Source organism: Salmo salar, chromosome 03, assembly GCF_965601325.2.
Source record: "Salmo salar chromosome 03, fSalSal1, whole genome shotgun sequence".
NCBI lineage: Eukaryota > Metazoa > Chordata > Actinopteri > Salmoniformes > Salmonidae > Salmo > Salmo salar.
The window spans coordinates 52,150,411-52,170,969 of record NC_138293.1 but is presented as its reverse complement, the minus strand read 5'-3'; the positions used below and the strand labels follow the sequence as shown (position 1 = coordinate 52,170,969).

Below are 20,559 nucleotides of genomic sequence, written 5' to 3'. Positions count from 1 at the left end.
CCTTAAAAAGTTTATGATAGAGAAATGAACATTCAGTTCTCTGGCAACAGTTCTGGTGGACCTTCCTGCAGTCAGCATGCCAATTGCTCACTCCCTCAAAACTTGAGACATCTGTGGGATTGTGTTGTGTGACAAAACTGAACATTTTAGATTGCCATTTTATTATCCCCAGGACAAGGTGCACCTGTGCAATGATCATGCTGTTTAATCAGCTTCTTGATATGCCACACCTGTCAGGTGGATGGATTATCTTGGCAAAGGAAAAATGCTCTGTAACCACATTTTTGCACAAAACTTGAGAGAAATAAGCTTTTTCTGCGTATGGAACATTTCTGGGATATTTTATTTCAACTCATAAAACATGGGACCAACACTTTACATGTTGCATTTATATTTCTGTTCAGTATATATCATTATTTGCTCATAAAGGCGTTTCCACCGCCTTTTCTTGCATAATTAATTTTACAGACAGAAAAATATCCCACTTTGTCTAGCGTATTTTGTTTTGTCTACATTTGCTATTTCCATCAGGCCTGTGGTGCAATTTTTTTTATCCGACATGTACTTTACGCGCATTAAAAGGTTGTATGGAAACCTGGTTTCTGTAGGTAACATTTTCTTTAATAAAGCAGAAAAATCAAGTAAGGAAAAACTAGTGTGGTGGAATTATTGTAATCAAAAATGAGACTTTTAGATTTCTTCAAAACAATCAAACTTTATTATTTAATTACTGCAGTAATGGAGCTGGTTGGTAATCACCCCTGGAGGTGATCACTGGGAACTCAACGAGCTGGTTTGAGCCACAGCGTTTTATAGCAAAGTCCATCCTTCTTCAGTTTACATGACAAACAACAGATGTATGGAATGGGTCATGAGGTTAAGATTTGTATGAAAGATGCTTATAATTCACAGCAGACAGTATCTTCTGCTAAAACTGTCCTCATTGTGTAGAAACCAGAGTCTGGCCCCCCCAACTCCACACTGAAGCCATCTCCCCCTGGTACCCCAGTACAGAAACATTAACTCATGTCAGTGTTAAATTCCCCAGAGGCCCACTTTCAGGTCACACAGACACAATAGAGTTATAAGAACTCTCTATTTTGTTGCATAAAACAACCATTTGATGCAATTACAGTATTATAACATAGTCTTGCAATTTTGCTTTCACACTAATGCAGCTGGTAGTGCAAGAAAGGCAAGTACAACAGTGATTTTTCTTTTTTTTTTCAAATGTCGAATTACTGTAATTGGTGGTAGATTTGTTATATATGGGTTAATCCTGGGAGAATGCCACCTGCCAAATTACTATTGAGATTATTGTGCCAGTTTTCTCTGTAGAACTGACCTTGGTAGTTTGCCAGAAATGCCTTTGCAGGAGCCCTCAATCCTAATTGAGCTCATATGAAATTCACAACCGCATTTCACATACCTACCTGTTCAACTAAGATTAGCTAGGGCAGGGGTTCCCCAATTTATTTTAGCCCACGACCCCATTTTTATATACAAAATGTTTCGCGACCCCACCTTGTAACAAAGTGATGTAATCAACAGTCAATGTTTTTACTTCTACTTTTGACAGTATTTCAATCTACAGGAAGTATGGTTTGAAGTGACTGAAATGCATCAGAAAGGTATTGGACAGTTCAAAAGATCATCAGGCCATAATTTTGTATGATCTTGTTTTTTTTTCTTCCCCCAGTCTGATTTAGTACCTGGTCTTGTCCACTGTTCTGATGAGTCCTGCGTGGCTTGTGGGCATTGTAGAGGGGCACACATACAGTGCATTCGGAAAGTATTCAGACCCCTTCACTTTTTCCACATTTTGTTACGTTTAGGGCTATGGCGGTCATGAAATTTTGTCAAACGGTGATTGTCAGGCAAATAACTGCCAGGCTCACGGTAATTGACTGTTAATTATCATAAACACATTTAGCATCTCCTGCCTTCCACGCATAGCCTACAAGCCACTGATGCAGACCTTTGGAACATCTACATTTTAAAAAGTCTAATAAATCCATGTAATGTAGCCTACACCAGTGGTTCCCAAACTTTTTATAGTCCCATACCCCTTCAAACATTCAACCTCCAGCTACGTACCCCCTCTATCACCAGGGTCAGCGCACTCTCAAATGTTGTTTTTTGCCATCATTGTAAGCCTGCCACACACACTATACAATACATTTATTAAACATAAGAATGAGTGTGAGTTTTTGTCACAACCCGGCTCGTGGGAAGTGAAAAAGAGCTCTTATAGGACCAGGGCACAAATAATAATAATCAATAATTTGGCACTTTATTTAACCATCTTACATATAAAACCGTATTTGTTCATCGGAAATTGTGAATAACTCACCACAGGTTAATGAGAAGGGTGTGCTTGAAAGGATGCACATAACTCTGCAATGTTGGGTTGTATTGGAGAGAGTCTTCAATCATTTTACACACACGGTCTGTGCCTGTATTTAGTTTTCATGCTAGTGAGGGCCGAGAATCCACTCTCACATAGGTACGTGGTTGCAAAAGTCATCAGTGTCTTAACAGCGCGATTTGCAACAAGGCAGGATACTCTGAGCGCAGCCCAATCCAGAAATCTGGCAGTGGCTTCTGATTAAATTAAATTTTCACAGGACTGCTTGTTTCAATTTAGATGAGGCTCTCTTGTTCAGATATCGGTAAGTGGACTAGAGGCAGGGCATGAAAGGGATAACGAATCCAGTTGTTTGTTTCATCTGTTTCGGGAAAGTACCTGCGTAATTGCGCGCCCAGCTCACTCAGGTGCATCGCTATATCACATTTGACATTGTCCGTAAGCTTGAGTTAATTTGCACTCAGAAAAGCATACAATGATGGAAAGACCTGTGTGTTGTCCTTTTAATGCAGACAGAGAAGAGCTCCAACTTGTTAATCATAGCCTCAATTTTGTCCCGCACATTGAATATAGTTGCGGAGAGTCCCTGTAATCATAGATTCAGATCATTCAGGCAAGAAAAAACATCACCCAGATAGGCCAGTCGTGTGAGAAACTCGTCATCATGCAAGCGGTCAGACAAGGGGAAATTATGGTCAGTAAAGAAAACTTTAAGCTCGTCTCGCAATAAAAAAAAAAAAAGTCAATACTTTGCCCCTTGATAACCAGCACACTTCTGTGTGTTGTAAAAGCGTTGCATAGTGCAGAAAATACCCGAGAGTTCAGGGGCCTTGCTTTAACAAAGTTAACCATTTTCACTGTAGTGTCCAAAACGTATTGCAAGCTGTCAGGCATTCCCTTGGCAGCAACAGCCTCTCAGTGGATGCTGCAGTGTCCTCAAGTGACGTTGGGAGCAACCGCTTGCATGCGCTTTTCCACTCCACTATGTCTCCCTGTCATGGCTTTTGCACCATCAGTACAGATACCAACATGAGCAGCAGCTACGTTTGGCTACATACGGACCATTAGCGAAATTCCCGCGAGAGAGTAACGGTCAATGTGATTGAGGCCATCACTTTTTAATAGAGGCCATCACTCTGTTTTCTCACGCAATTGCATAGCCTATAGAAATGTTGCGGAACATGATCTCATGGGCTCTCATGAAGTGTTTGATTCGATTTTTGAATACATTTGCATTGCTGTCAGAGTGATTAGAGGGACAATAGAGGCTCGTAACCACCGGTGTGGCGGTAATACGATCACCGTAACAGCCCTGGTTGCGTTACAGCCTTATTTGAAAATGGATTCAATCGTTTTTTTTCCCTCATCAATCTACACACAATACCCCGTAATGACAAAGTAAAAACAGGTTTTTAGAATATTTAGCAAATGTATTAAAAATAAAAAACTATCACATTTACATAAGTATTCATACCCTTTACTCAGTACTTTGTTAAAGCACCTTTGGCAGCGATTAAGCCTTGAGTCTTCTTGGGTATGACGCTACAAGCTTGGCAGATCTGAATTTGGGGAGTTTCTCCCATTCTCTGCAGATCCTTTCAAGCTTTGTCATGTTGGATGGGGAGCATCGCTGCACAGCTATTTTCAGGTCTCTCCAGAGATGTTCGATCGGGTTCAAGTCCAGGCTCTGGCTGGGCCACTGAAGGACATTCAGAGACTTGTCCCGACGCCACTCTTGCGTTGTCTTGGCTGTGTGTTTAGGGTTGTTGTCCTGTTGGAAGATGAACCTTTGCCCCAGTCTGAGGTCCTGAATGCTCTGGAGCAGGTTTTCATCAAGGATCTCTCTGTACTTTCCTCCATTCATCTTTCTCCCGATCCTGACTAGTCTCCCAGTCCCTACAGTTGAAAAACATCCCCACAGTAAGATGCTGCCACCACCATGCTTCACCGATGGGATGGTATTGGCCAGGTGCTGAGCGGTGCATGGTTTCCTCCAGACGTGACTCTTGGCATTCTGTCTGGCCACTCTACTATTAAGGCCTGATTGGTGGAGTGCTGCAGAGATAGTTGTACTTCTGTAAGGTTCTTTCAACTCCACAGAGGAACTCTGGAGCTCTGTCAGTGACCACCGGGTTCTTGGTCACCTCCCTGACCAAGGCCCTTCTCCCCCGATTGCTCAGTTTGGCCAGCTCTAGGAAGAGTCTTGGTGGTTCCAAACTCCTTCCATTTAAGAATGATGGAGGCCACTGTCTTCTTGGGGACCTTCAATGCTGCAGAAATGTTTTGGTACCCTTCCCCAGATCTGTGCCTCGACACAATCCTGTCTCGGAGCTCTACGTACAATTCCATCGACTGCATGGCTTGGTTTTTGCTCTGATCTGCACTGTCAACTGTGGACCTTATATAGACAGGTGTGTGCCTTTCCAAATCATGTCCAATCAATTGAATGTACCACAGGTGGACTCCAATCAAGTTGTAGAAACATGTCAAGAATTATCAATTGAAACAGGATGCATCTGAGCTCAATTTCGAGGCTCATAGCAAAGGGTCTGAATATTTATGTAAGTTGGTTATTTGTAATAAATTTGAAAGAAATCTAAAATCCTGTTTTCGCTTTGTCGTTATGTGTGTAGATTGAGGGGAAAAAATAATTTAATACATTTTAAAATAAGGCTGTAACGCAACAACATTTGGAAAAAGTAAAGAGGTCTAAATTCTTTCCAAATGCACTGTACGTGTTCCTTAGTCTCTTAACTTTAAGTGATGGTGTCAAAATATTTTGTAGTTTGAACTGTTGAAAAGATAGAGGCATTTGTAGGAAGATAACAGAAACCGCTCTGTTTATTACAACCACATCTAGCGGCTACTGGAGATTCTCTCGCGACCCCATTTTCAAATCGGGTGACCCCTCTTTTGGGAAACTGTAAGGGCACAAGGCGAGACCAAAATGCAGACACAAGAGGCAGATGGTTGAGCTCTGATATTTATTACAGCAAAAGGGGTAGGCAAAAGGCAGGTCGGGGACAGGCGAGAGTTCATAAACCAGGTCAGAGTCAAAACAGTACAAGGGGATAGGCAGGCTCGAGGTCAGAACAGGCAGAGTGGTCAGGCAGGCGGAATCGGCGTCAGGACAGGCAAGGGTCAAAACCATGAGGGCTAGGAAAAAACAGAGACTGGGAAAAATAGGAGCTAGGAGAAATGCCGGTTGATTTGGCAAAACAAGCCGAACTGGCACAGAGAGACAGGAAACACAGGGATAAATACACCGGGGACTAATGGGGAAAACAGGAGACACCTGGAGGTGGGTGGAGACAATCACCAAGACAGGTGAAACAGATCAGGGTGTGACAGAAATGCTGATCTAGGGGCATGTTAAGCTAACTATGCCTCTTGGGTTGGCATTCAATAGTTTTCTTTCTGAAAATGTTGTGAAAAAGAACATTTCTGACAGCCAGCACAGAACAGTTTGGGGTCAGCAGGCACAACAGTGTAAAAGAGTATGAATATGCCCTCTTTCCTCCCCCCTTCTCTCTTCTTCCCTTCTCATCCTCCCCTCTCTCTTCCTCTCTTCTCTCCCCCGCCTTCTCTCCCCCGCCTCCCTTTTCTCCTCCTCCTTTTCTCCCTCAGTACTCGTCTCCGATGGTGGATGGGGATGTGACTATGACGCAGCGTCGGCGTTTCACGCGGGTAGAGATGGCCAGGGTCCTGATGGAGAGGAACCAGTACAAGGAGAGACTAATGGAACTACAGGAGGCTGTCCGGTGGACAGAGATGATTAGGTGATGAGAGGAGAAGGAGGAGGGGAGTGAGGGGTAAAGGGGAGAGGAACCAGTACAAGGAGAGGCTAATGGAGATGCTGTAGGCCGTCTGGTGGACAGAGATGATCAGGAAAGGCAGGCCCTATCTCCTATATTTAGCATGACAATGACCAAAGACGTTGACAAGACCAACAGATCTGTGATCATGCTAGGTATATGCTGCTCCCATGCTTTATTCCTGCAAAAACATGCCTCTCTCTGTCTCCTCAGGGCATCCAGGGAGAGTCCTCAGATGCAGGAGAAGAAGAAATCCACCATTTGGCAGTTGTGAGTTGTTATCAGTGCCATGGAGCATAAAGATGTCAGCATACTTCAACAAGTGTGCTCGCATACTCCCTTAAAAGATGTTCGCTTGAAAAATGATAAAAAAGCGGCAATAGTTCTGTTTGTCAATTTTGAGACGACTCAAAATAGTCCTAATTAATCTAAGATAACTCAATAAATCAGTCATTTATTTTGACGTTTTTGCCACGGAGTTCTTAGTTGTGCAATATTACATCTAAGATGTTTGGTGCAGTAGTTCTCAATATTTTTTAATTTTTTAAATGAGTCGCCTCTTGTTAAATGACCACAAAGACTTTATAGAAGAATCCCTACTGTTGACCAATCACGACGAAAGGGCGTAGGCTTCGGCTTGCCTCGAGAAAAAATGTTGTGTGCCCGAACAGCCAAAAAACCCTTACCCGAAATTCAAAACGAACAGAAACATCACAAAATGCCGTCAGAATATACAGTTGAAGTCGTAAGTTTACTTACACCTTAGCCAAATACATTTAAACTCTGTTTTTCACAATTCCTGACATTTAATCCTAGTAAAATTGCCTGTCTTAGGTCAGTTAGGATCACCACTTCATTTTAAGAATGTGAAATGTCAGAATAATAGTAGAGAGTGATTTATTTATTTTTAGCACATTCCCAGTGGGTTAGAAGTTTACATACACTCAATCAGCATTGCCTTTAAATTGTTTAACTTGGGTCAAACGTTTCGGGTAGCCTTCCACAAGCTTCTCACAATAAGTTGGGTGAATTTTGGCCCATTCCTCCTGACAGAGCTGGTGTAACTGAGTCTGGTTTGTAGGCCTCCTTGCTCGCACACGCTTTTTCAGTTCGTCCCACAAATGTTCTATAGGATTGAGGTCAGGGCTTTGTGATGGCCACTCCAATACCTTGACTTTGTTGTCCTTAAGCCATTTTGCCACAACTTTGGAAGTATGCTTGGGGTCATTGTCCATTTGGAAGACCCATTTGCGACCAAACTTTAACTCCCTGACTGATGTCTTGAGATGTTGCTTTAATATATCCACATAATTTTCCATCCTCATGATGCCATCTATTTTGTGAAGTGTACCAGTCCCTCCTGCAGCAAAGCACCCCCACAACATGATGCTGCCACCCCCATGCTTCACGGTTGGGATGGTGTTCTTCGGCTTGCAAGCGTCCCCCTTTTTCCTCCAAACATAACGATGGTCATTATGGCCAAACAGTTCTATTTTTGTTTCATGAGACCAGAGGACATCTCTCCAAAAAGTATGATCTTTGTCCCCATGTGCAGTTACAAACCGTAGTCTGCCTTTTTTTATGTCGGTTTTGGAGCAGTGGCTTCTTCCTTGCTGAGCGGCCTTTCAGGTTATGTCAATATAGGACTCGTTTTACTGTGGATATAGATAATTTTGTACCTGTTTTCTCCAGCATCTTCACAAGGTCCTTTGCTGTTGTTCTGGGATTGATTTGCACTTTTTGCACCAAAGTACGTTAATCTCTAGGAGACAGAACGCGTCTCCTTCCTGAGCGGTATGACGGCTGCGTGGTCCTATGGTGTTTATACTTGCGTACTATTGTTTGTACAGATGAACGTGGTACCTTCAGGCGTTTGGAAATTGTTCTCAAGGATGAACCAGACTTGTGGAGGTCTACAATTTCTTTTCTGAGGTCTAGGCTGATTTCGTTTTATTTTCCCATGATGTAAAGCAAAGAGTTTGAAGGTAGGCCTTGTATTACATCGACAGGTACACCTCCAATTGACTCAAATGATGTAAATTAGCCTATCAGAAGCTTCTAAAGCCATGACATAATTTTCTGGAATTTTCCAAGCCGTTTAAAGGTACAGTCAATTTAGTGTATGTAAACTTCTGACCCACTGGAATTGTGATACAGTGAATTATCAGTGAAATAATGTGTCTGTAAACAGATGTTGGAAAAATTACTTGTGTCATGCACAAAGTAGATGTCCTAACCAACATGCCAAAACTATAGTTTAACAAGAAATTTGTGGAGTGGTTGAAAAACGAGTTTTAATGACTCCAACCTAAGTGTATGTAAACTTCCGACTTCAACTGTATGCGCAAACTCTTCCGAACTGTTTCTGCTGGGAAGCATGCGGACACCTTAAGGCTGTGTACTGTATGCTTTGTAATGTACACCACTGTTCATTAGTTTGGGGTCACTTAGAAATGTCCTTGTTTTTGAAAGAAAAGCACATTTTTTGTCCATTAAAATAACATCAAATTGATCAGAAATACAGTGTAGACATTAATGTTGTAAATGACTATTGTAGCTGGAAATGGCTGACTTTTTATGGAATATCTACACAGGCGTACAGAGGCCCATTATCATCAATCATCACTCCTGTGTTCCAATGGCACGTTGTGTTAGCTTAATTCCAAGTTTCTCATTTTAAAAGGCTAATTGATCATTAGAAAACACCTTTTGCAATTATGTTAGCACAATTGAAAACTGTTGTCCTGATTAAAGAAGCAATAAAACTGACCTTCTTTAGACTAGTTGAGTATCTGGAGCATCAGCATTTGTGGGTTCGATTACAGGCTCAAAATGTCCAGAAACAAAGACCTTTCTTCTGAAACTCGTCAATCTATTCTTGTTCTGAGAAATGAAGGCTATTCCATTTCTGATCAATTTGATGTTATTTTAATGGACAAAAAATGTGCTTTTCTTTCAAAAACAATGACATTTCTAAGTGACCGCAAACTTTGTAATGGTAGTGTACAGTTAATTAAATCTTTACTGAACTTTCTGACTGTACATCTCTCTCTCTCTTCTCTCCTTCCAGTTTCGCCCGTCTGTTCAGTTCCTCGGCCAGTCCTCCACCAGTCAAGCGTCCGTACTACAGTGTCAACATCCACTACAAATCCCCATCCCCTGCAGGCTTCCCCCAGAGACGCAGCCACACCATGTGTCAGATCTCCACCTCAAACCGAACCCTGGAGTTTTTCCCAGAAGAGTGAGAGAAAAACACACACCGACCTTTTTTATTTACATTCTTCCCTCACTCTCTCCGGCCATACCTTCATCCCTCTATCCCTCCACCCCTCTCTCTCTGATCATCCTCCATCTCTGTCCCTCCCTCCTTCCCATCCCTCTCCCTCCGTCCCTCCCTCTTATCTCTCCGTCCCTCTATCCCTTCCTTCCTCACTACGTCCATCTCCATCCCTCCCTTGTCCACCCTTTAACATTGTAGAGTGTGTAGGGAGAGTTTGGGGTTGCACTGTCGTAAGTGTAATCCTACAATATGTGTGATATAATTTATTACCTCCCATCATATTTTGAATCAGTTAGTAGTGCTCTTGCATGTGCCATCATGTTAAAGTGCAAAAGGATGTACGTAAGTATGGTTGCTAGTTCATATTACTGCTTTGTGCATTGTTCTTAGTGATTATTACTAAGTGCAGATCACATTGTGATTGCTGCTTATTTTGCGCTCTACTCCTGTCTATGGGTGTGTTCTTTTGTTTTCCATTCATTTTTTCATAGCTGGCTGTAGCTTAACTGCTTAAAAACACACAATGCTGCCTGTAGCTTCTCTCTTTCTTTGCAGCAGCTTGGCCGCGCTTGCTAACGCTTCGCTTCTCTCTCTCCGCCTCTCTCTCTCTCTCTATGCCTTTCTATCTTTCTCTCCACCCTCTGTTCTAGACTGGCCAGTAATGGTGTTGCGTCTCTCCTTAGCGACTCTGCGCTGTCGGCTCGTCGTGAGCAGCGCCGGGAACAGTACCGGCAGGTCCGAGAGCACATGCGCCGCGATGACGGCATTATGCAGGCCTGCGGCTGGAGCGTACCACCACGCTTCAAACAGGTACCGTCTCTCATCCACCTGTCCATCTGTCCGGTCGTTTGCCCACCAATCTGAGTATTTAGCAAGCATTCAGCATCCAAGTAAAATGCCATCCATGCCATCCCAGCTCTGCAGATTTAGCTGCGAAGAGACATAATCATTAGATCATTTGGTTTGGTACTGTCCATATGTAGCTTGTTTTTGGTTGCAGGTCTAGGAATGGCTGATGAATTGCAACATTTACCTGGAGCTAACTCTGCTGGGTGATTGAAAAGTCATAGTCAACTGATCAATAATATAATAATACTTTTAGCAAAAATGTCTTTAATTTACAAATTGTAGAAACTATGAGAATAGAAAGGTTCAGAACTTTTGTGAAACATCACAGCACAGTTGAAAAATATATGGCAAATAGAAATAAAAACTAGATGATCTTCAGAGATAGATGGGAGGGGTTGAGGGTAGATGAAGGACGGGATTAAAAACAAACAAATAACTATTGTAAAATACATTTTGTCCGTAAAATGTATACCCCTTCACTTTTTCCATACTTTGTTACATTACAGCCTTATTCTAAAATGTATTATTCCCTCATCAATACCCCATAATGACAAAAATATATATCTTTTTTCAAGTGTATTAAAAATAAACTGAAATACCTTATTTACAGAAGTATGCAGACCCTTTGCTATGAGACTTGAAATTGAGCTCAGGTGCATCCTGTTTCCATTGATCAGGATTGTACCGAGTCACAGATCTGGGGAAGGGTACCAAAACATTTCTGCAGCATTGAAGGTCCCCAAGAACACAGTGGCCTCCATCATACTTAAATGGAAGAAGTTTGGAGCCACCAAGACTCTTCCTAGAGCTAGCTGCCCGGCCAAACTGAGCAATCGGGGGAGGAAGGGCCTTGGTCAGGGAGGTGACCAAGAACCCGATGGTCACTCTGACAGAGCTCCAGAGTTCCTCTGTGGAGATGGGAGAACCTTCCAGAAGAACAACCATCTCTGCAGCACTCCACCAATCTGGCCTTAATGATAAAGTGGCCAGACGGAAGCCACTCCTCAGTAAAAGGCACGTGACAGCCCGCTTGGAGTTTGCCAAAAGGCACCTAAAGGACTCTCAGACCATGAGAAACAAGATTATCTGATATGATGAAACCAAGATTGAACGCTTTGGCCTGAATGCCAAGCGTCACGTCTGGAGGAAACCTGGTACCGCTCTTCACCTGGCCAATACCATCCCTACGGTGACTCATGGTGGTGGCAGCATCATGCTGTGGGGATGTTTTTCCACGCCAGGGACTGGGAGACTAGTCAGGATTGAGGGATAGATGAACAGAGAAAACTACAGAGAGATTCTTGATGAAAACCTGCTCCAGAGCGATCAGGACCTCAGACTGGGGTGAAGGTTCACCTTCGAACAGGACAACGACCCTAAGCACACAGCCAAGGCAACACAGGAGTGGCTTCGAGACAAGTCTCTGAATGTCCTTGAGTGGCCCAGCCAGAGCCTGGACTTGAACCCGATTGAACATCTCTGGAGAGACCTGAAAATAGCTGTGCAGTGACGCTCCCTCTCCAACCTGACAGAGCTTGAGAGGATCCGGATAGAAGAATGGGAGAAACTCCCCAAATACAGGTGTGTCAAAGCTTGTAGCGTCATACCCAAGAAGACTCGAGGCTGTAATCGCTGCCAAAGGTGCTTCAACAAAGTACTGAGTGAAGGGTCTGAATACTTATGTAAATGTAATATTTTAGTTATTGTTTTTTTATACATTTGCCAAAAATTCTAAAAAACTGTTTTTGCATTGTCATTATTGGGTATTGTGTGTAGATTTAATGAAAAAACCAACAACTGAATCCATTTTAGAATAAGGCTGTAACGTAACAAAATGTGGAAAAAGTGAAGGGGTCTGAATACTTTCCAAATGCACTGTAAGCTGGAAGTAGAAGCCTAAGTGTTGTCCATTAGTTTACTCCAATTAGGGGAGGGGTGGTAGGTTTAGGGGAAAATAATAAAAGGAACATATTTTTTTTAAATATCATATTTACAACAAAAAAGATATGGGGGATTGGAAATGATGCAGACAATTACATTGATGGAAGCTACAATCTATCTGCAATATTAAATCTACCCCCTAAATATATAAAAACATATATTTAACAAAAAATGCCATCCATGTAGCAGTCAAAATACATCATATAGGGCGGTGTCTCTCTAACTCTATTTCTCCCATAGACTGGTGCTCAGCTGGACAGTGCACTGGAAGGCCCGCTGAAGAAACAACAGGCAAGTTACACCCACAGGGTCCCTCCCTAACCTAGCATGAGCCGTGCTTAGTTACCCCATAGACCCATCACAAGACACACCAACAAACCCCACAGTCTGACACAACACCTACACTGGATTCAGAAAGTATTCAGATCCCTTCACTTTTTCCACATTTTGTTACTTTACAGCCTTATTCTAAAATTGATTAAATACATGTTTTTTCTCATACACCTACACATAATACCCAATATTGACAAAGTGATAACAGGTTTTTAGACATTTTTGCAAATGTATTCAAAATAAAAACGGATACCTTATTTACGTAAGTATTCAGACCCTTTGCTATCAGACTCGAAATTGAGCTCAGGTGCATCCTGTTTCCATTGATCATCCTTGAGATCTACAACTTGATTGGAGTTCACCTGTGGTAAATTCAATTGATTGGACATGATTTGGAAAGGCACACACCTGTCTATACAAGGTCCCACAGTTGACAATGCATGTCAGAGCAAAAACCAAGCCATGAGGTCGAAGGAATTGTCCGTAGAGCTCCGAGACAGGATTGTGTCGAGGCACAGTGGGAGCTTTTCTCTTTTGTTCTCTATTTTTATTTCACCTTTATTTTTTTAGCAGGAGTCCCATTTGAGATTTAGATCTCTCTTACAAGGGAGCCTTGCATATACACAATTTATAAATACAACATAATACAAATACAAAATTACAAAACATACTCAGGAGAATCATTCCTCAGCATAGATGTCCCCATTCAACAATTTGTACTGCCTGAGAGGCACCAGTACATCTAGTTGCAGGGAACTCTGTAGATTGTTCCACACATGGGGTGCAAGGAAACCAAAAGCAGATTTACCCAACTCTGTGGAGACCGAAGGGATCTCCAGAGTTAGCCATCCCTAAGACATGGTTTGGTCATTCGTACATTAACATTTTGTTAATGACGTTAGGTACTGCGGAACTGTATTGTTCCCCCAAGCAAGGGAGAGGCCAATGACATCAGAGGGCACCATCAGACCAACTTCTTAAATGTCCTAGTCCATGAAGTTTGCACTTGTATCTAGAAAACACTATTCTGCTCAAAATATATATTTTTTTACCTTAAGTGTGTGTACATTACTGTATTAAGATATTGTTTTTCAACAGGAAAAGTAAAACAATAGCTGGAGTGTGTCTTTCAGCCCCTAAGCCTTGTCCCCAAGACACACATCAACAGACACCACACGGTCTGACACAGCTAACTGACTCAATGACCCTGTCCCTCATGCATGTGAACAGACGCCACTCAACCTACTGATACAACATCTACCTAAAACCCAAACGCTCTGTCCCCACAATACACACAACACTTACCTCTAACCCAACACACATCGACAGATGCCACACAGTCTGACACACCTCTCTAACTACAAAACCCTGTCCCCAAGTAGACACACATCAACCTACAACACACAATCTGACATAAGCTATTGACACAATGCCCCTGTCCCTCAGTCATGTTAACAGACACCCCACAACCTGCTGACACTGTCCCTCTGCTATATCAACCTACCTCCAATCTCAAAGCTCTTCCCCAAGACACATCAGATATGTCAAAAGTGTGGTTATACGGCTATATGAATACAGAAATGTCGGTTTGATTTAAATGAGTGGTAATGGCTTCTTCTATTAGAGGTCTTGGAGCAGTTTTGTGATTGGAGGGTTTGTCTGTCTGTCTTCTCCCAGGCTAATGAGAAGGAGGACAACCGCATGAAGAATGTCCCTGTTCCTGTCTACTGTCGCCCCCTAGTGGAGAAGGACCCCAACAGGAAGGTAAACAAACAAACAAATATGTACTTGGTTAAAGCCACAATCTGTAATATTTACCACTGTTCAATCAATCGTCATGTTAATTAATTATATATATATATACCCATTGATTCTTTTTTTAACTTTATTTAACTAGGCAAGTCAATTAAGAACAAATTATTATTTACCATCATGGCCTACCAAAAGGCAAAAGGCCTCCTGCTGGGATGGGGGCTGGGACTAAAACAAATAAAAGATATATAGGACAAAACACACCACGACAAGAGAGACACCACAACACTACATAAAGAGAGACCCAAGACAACAACATAGCATGGAAGCAACACATGAAAACACAGCATGGTAGCAACACAACATGACAACAACATGGTAGCAACACAACATGGCAGCAGCACAACATGGTAGCAGCACAAAACATGGTACAAACATTATTGGGCACAGACAACAGCACAAAGGGCAAAAAGGTAGAGACAACAATACATCACACGAAGCAGCCACAACTGTCAGTAAGCGTGTCCGTGATTGAGTCTTTGAATGAAGAGATGGAGGTAAAACGGTCCAGTCTGAGTGTTTTTTGCAGCTCGTTCCAGACGCTAGCTGCAGCGAACTGAAAATAGGAGCGACCCAGGGATGTGTGTGCTTTGGGGACCTTTAACAGAATGTGACTGGCAGCACGGGTGTTGTATGTGGAGGATGAGGGCTGCAGTAGGTATCTCAGATAGTGGGGAGTGAGGCTTAAGAGGGTTTTATAAATAAGCATCAACCAGTGGATCTTGCGACGGGTATATAGAGATCACCAGTTTTCAGAGTAGTATAGAGGGCAGTGATGTGTCCTAAAAGGAGCATTGGTGGCAAATCTGATGGCCAAATGGTAAAGAACATCTAGCCGCTCGAGAGCGGTGTTAACAATGTGTGTAAACAAACTCTGTTTAGTTGTGGTGTGCGGCGGGCGTGGACCTGACGGGATGGAAGACGTGCACTCAGGAAATTATGACAGTAAAGGCTGGCCCCGGCAACAGCGTTACGAATCCTCTAGCCATAGAGGAGGGAGAGGGAGGAGACGGCAAGAGCAACCACAGCTCACCAGAGAAGAGAAAGGTACTGTCTGTCTCTTGATCTAGTTGGTTTGTTAGTTAATTTAGCTAATGTTTTAGTTTGAAAACATACTTATTGCCCCTACTTCCGTTTCTCACCCCCACCTCTCCCTCCTTTTCTGTCCCTCTCCCTTTCCTTCCCCCAGTCTAAGGAGCTCCATGAAACAGACACTATGAGTAGCAGAGTCTGGATCCTGACCAGTACCCACTCGGCCAGCAAGGTGTTAAATAATACTTTTTTGTATCTAATAAGTTGTACTTGTAACTCAGCTTGTTGCTGCTATTTGTACAATTTATCAAATAATGAAAAACTATTATCATCATTAAGGTGGTCATCATTGATGCCAACCAGCCCGGCTCGTTGGTCGACCAGTTCAACGTCTGCAATGCCCACGTGCTCTGTATCTCCAGCGTGCCAGGTTAGCGGTCAAACCGTAACACAAACACATAGTACTCACCTATTAGACCAACTCTACCGCAACTTGACAACTTAGCACCCTACTACTATAATAACACAACCAGATCTACTACCACAACATGACCACATACATTAGCACTCACAATCTGGACCAAATCTACTGCAACTTGACCACTAAGGAATCTACTGCCATAATAACATGACTACCTATCCTACACCCTGTCTATTAACGCAACACAACCATATAGCACTCTCCACCTGAACCAAATCTACTACCATGACATGACCATAGTATTCAGATCAAATCAACATAATATATACAGTGCATTCAGAAAGTATTCAGACCCCTGACTTTTTCCACATTTTGTTATTTTACAGCCTTGTTATGTAATTGCTTAAATAGTTTTTTGCCCCTCATCAATCTACACACAGTACCCCATAATGACAAAGCAAAAAAGGTTTTTAGAAATTTTTGCAAATGTATAAAAAAATTAAAACTGATATCACATTTACATAAGTATTCAGACCCTTTACTCAGTACTTTGTTGAAGCACTTTTTAGAGCAATTGGGTGATTCTCTGGAAATCTTGGTTTCAAAGATTTCAATCATTAAATATTTTAAAAGACTTGCATCAACAAATTTCCTTTTTAGGCATGAATAACAAGGTCTGAAGTGTTTGAGTATTAATTTAAAAACATTTACTGACAATTGAACACCTTTCTGAACATATTTTCCAAAACAAGTCCTTAAAAATCTCATTACCACAACGGTCTGAAAACATCAAAACCATTAGGAAAGCTAATACATTTTCAAAAAAAAAAATCTTGATTATTAACAGTTACTTGAAACTCTGAAATAATATATTTTTAAATAAAAAAAATATTTGATTTTGACTGATTTCTCTCATTACCGCAAAACCTTCCGCAATCTACAACCTAATATTTTTGATATTTCATTGAAACCTGACATATTTTCAAAATGATGTGGCAAACCTGAAAGAACATGATTTAAAAAAATATATTTATTCATTTATTTCACCTTTTATTTAACCAGGTAGGCTAGTTGAGAACAAGTTCTCATTTACAACTGCAACATGGCCAAGATAAAGCAAAGCAGTGAGACACAAACAACAGCACAGAGTTACATATGGAATAACCAAACACACAGTCAATAATACAATAGAAAAAGTCTATATACAGTGTGTGCAAATGAGGTAGGATAAGGGAGGTAAGGCAATAAATAGGCCATAGTGGCAAAATAATTACAATATAGCAATTAAACACTGGAGTGATAGATGTGCAGAAGATGAGTGTGCAAGTACAGATACTGGGGTGCAAAGGAGCAAAGTAAATAAAATAAATAACAGTATGGGGATGAGGTAGTTGGATGGGCTATTTACAGATGTGCTATGTACAGGTGCAGTGATCTGTGAGCTGCTCTGACAGCTGGTGCTTAAAGCTAGGAGGGAGATATGAGTCTCCAGCTTCAGTGGTTTTTGCAGTTCGTTCCAGTCATTGGCAGCAGAGAACTGGAAGGAGTGGCGGCCAAAAGAGGAATTGGCTTTGGGGATGACCAGTGAAATATACCTGCTGGAGTGCGTGCTACGGGTGTGTGCTGCTATGCTGACCAGTGAGCTGAGATAAGGCGGGGATCTGACACACTGAACTCTGTCTGAGAAGTAGTTGGTGAACCAGGCGAGGACGTCATTTGAGAAACCGAGGCTGTTGAGTCTGCCGATAAGAATGTGGTGTTTGTCAGAGTCGAAAGCCTTGGCCAGGTCGATGAATACAGCTGCATAGTATTGTCTCTTATGGTTATGATAATGTTTAGGACCTTGAGCGTGGCTGAGGTGCACCCATGACCAGCTCGGAAACCAGATTGCATAGCGGAGAAGGTACGGTGGGATTCGAAATGGTCGGTGATCTGTTTGTTAACTTGGCTTTCGAAGACCTTAGAAAGGCAGGGTAGGATAGATATAGTTCTGTAGCAGTTTGGGTCTAGAGTGTCTCCCCCTTTGAAGAGGGGGATGACCGCGGCAGCTTTCCAGTCTTTGGGGGATCTCAGATGATAAGAAAGAGAGGTTGAAGAGGCTAGTAATAAGGGTTGCAACAATTTCGGCTGATAATTTTAGAAAGAGAGGGTCCAGATTGTCTAGCCCGGCTGATTTTTGGGGTCCAGATTTTGTAGCTCTTTCAGAACATCAGCTATCTGGATTTGGGTGAAAGAGAAATGGGGGAGGCTTGGGCAAGTTGCTGTGTGGGGTGCACGGCTGTTGACTGGGGTGGGGGTAGCTAGGTGGAAAGCAAGGCCAGCCATACAAAAATGCTTATTGAAATTCTCAATTATCGTGGATTTATCGGTGGTGACAGTGTTTCCTAGCCTCAGTGCAGTGGGCAGCTGGGAGGAGGTGCTCTTATTCTCCATGGACTTTACAGTGTCCAAGAACTTTTTGGAGTTTGTGCTACAGGATGCAAATTTCTGTTAGGAAAGCAAAGGCTAGCTTTTTCAAACTGCCTGTGTATATTGGTTCCTAACTTCCCTGAAAAGTTGCATATCGCGGGGGCTATTCGATGCTAATGCTGTACGCCACAGGATGTTTTTGTGCTGGTCAAGGGCAGTCAGGTCTGGAGTGAACCAAGGGCTATATCTGTTCCTGGTTCTACATTTTTTTGAATGGGGCATGCTTATTTAAGATGGTGAGGAAAGCACTTTTAATGAATAACCAGGCATCCTCTACTGACGGAATGAGGTCAATATCCTTCCAGGATACCCGGGCCAGGTCGATTTAGAAAGTGTTTTAGGGAGCGTTTGACAGGGATGAGGGGTGGTCATTTGACCACAGACCCATTCCGGACGCAGGCAATGAGGCAGTGATCACTGAGATCCTGGTTGAAGACAGCAGAGGTGTATTTGGAGGGCAGGTTGGTTAGGATGATATCTATAAGGGTGCCGTGTTTACGGATTTGGGGTTGTACCTGGTAGGTTCATTGATAATTTGTGTGAGATTGAGGGCATCAAGCTTAGATTGTAGGATGGCCGGGGTGTTAAGCATGTCCCAGTTTAGGTCACCTAACAGCACGAGCTCTGAAGGTAGATGGTGGGGCAATCAATTCACATATGGTGTCCAGGGCACAGCTGGGGGCAGAAGGTGGTCTATAGCAAGTGGCAACGGTGAGAGACTTGTTTCTCGAAAGGTCGATTTTTAAAAGTAGAAGCTCAAATTGTTTGGGCACAGACCTGGATAGTAATGATGTATAGATTCTGTACATGCATTTAATATCAAACTACTATTTTTCCATTCATTAAATTAACAACTGTTGCGGTAATCATACATAGGTTTTGGAAATGAGGTTGATGATTTTGGTAATGATAATAAGTATACTAAGACTGAGGTATGCAAAAATCCTAGCAAAATGCTTGGCGCATAGAATTAAAAAAGTATTGTCAGATATTATTCATCCTAATCAGACAGGTTTTTTACATGGACGATACACTGGAGATAATATAAGACAAGTACTGGAAACAATAGAATACTGTCACGACTCCCGCCGAAGTCGGCCCCTCTCCTTGTTCGGGCGGCGTTCGGCGGTCGACGTCACCGGCTTACTAGTTGCCACCGATCGATGTTTCACTGTTCGTTTGGTTTTGTCTTTATTGTGTACACCTGTTTTTAATTTCGCTAATCATGTTCATTATTTAACATCTGCATTTCCTGTTTGTCTTGTCGGTGATTGTTTGTCTGTTTTGTGTAGTTGGAGGTGTTTCTCCAAACTATGTATTTTTCGATGAGAAGATTTATTGATAATTTTAGTAAACACGTTTGTTTACCTTTATCCCTGTGTCCTGCGCCTGACTCCTCCACTTCTCTAAGAAAACCATTACAATACTATGAAATATCGGGGACACCAGGCCTGGTTTTCATAGCTGATTTTGAAAAGGCTTTTGATAAAGTTGGACTGGAGTTTATATATAAATGCCTAGAATATTTCAATTTTGGTGAATCTCTTATAAAATGGGTTAAAGTTATGTATAGTAACCCTAGGTGTAAAATAGTAAATAATGGCTACATCTCAGAAAGTTTAAAACTATCTAGAGGAGTAAAACAAGGTTGTCCACTATCGGCATATTTATTTATTATTGCCATTGAAATGTTAGCTGTCAAGATTAGATCAAACAATAATATTAAGGAATTAGAAATCCGTGGCTTAAAAACCAAGGTGTCATTGTACGCCGATGATTCATGTTTTCTTTTAAAACCACAATTAGTCTCTCCACGGCCTCATAGAGGATCTAGATACTTTTGCTATCCTCTCTGGATTAAAACCAAATTATGATAAGTGTAATATTATAATAATTGTGTAATACGTAATAATATTACATATTGGATCACTAAAAAAATGCAAATTTTACATTACCATGTAGTTTACCAATTAAATGGTCTGACAGAGATGTGGACATACTCGGTATACAAATCCCAAAAGAAAGAAATGATCTCACTCTTATACATTTTTATAGAAAGTTAGCAAAAATAGATAAGATCTTGCTACCGTGGAAAGGAAAATACCTGTCTATTTGTGGAAATATCACCCTGATTAATTCTTTAGTCATATCACAGTTTACCTGTTTGCTTATGGTTTTGCTTACACCTAGTGACCTGCTTTTTAAATTATATGAACAAAAAATATTCAATTTTATTTTG

The 20,559-nt window shown here is 41.8% G+C and overlaps 1 protein-coding gene across 13 annotated transcripts in view; it reads left to right on the top strand.

Annotated features, from left to right (window-relative positions):
* The window catches only part of mapk8ip3 (mitogen-activated protein kinase 8 interacting protein 3), a 92,091-nt gene that overhangs the window by 46,933 nt on the left and 24,599 nt on the right, over positions 1–20,559 (top strand). For 7 of the 13 annotated variants that reach the window (XM_082973562.1, XM_082973561.1, XM_082973560.1 and 4 more), the window contains 9 exons: positions 5,996–6,147; positions 6,397–6,453; positions 9,254–9,424; positions 10,147–10,273; positions 12,494–12,544; positions 14,264–14,350; positions 15,281–15,445; positions 15,588–15,662; positions 15,770–15,860. In XM_082973562.1, coding sequence (XP_082829688.1) covers positions 5,996–6,147; positions 6,397–6,453; positions 9,254–9,424; positions 10,147–10,273; positions 12,494–12,544; positions 14,264–14,350; positions 15,281–15,445; positions 15,588–15,662; positions 15,770–15,860 — 976 coding nt within the window. Of the gene's footprint in view, positions 1–5,995; positions 6,148–6,396; positions 6,454–9,253; positions 9,425–10,113; positions 10,274–12,493; positions 12,545–14,263; positions 14,351–15,280; positions 15,446–15,587; positions 15,663–15,769; positions 15,861–20,559 lie in introns of all 13 variants that reach the window. The other 6 variants (XM_082973555.1, XM_082973558.1, XM_082973553.1 and 3 more) reach the window with 1 other exon arrangement.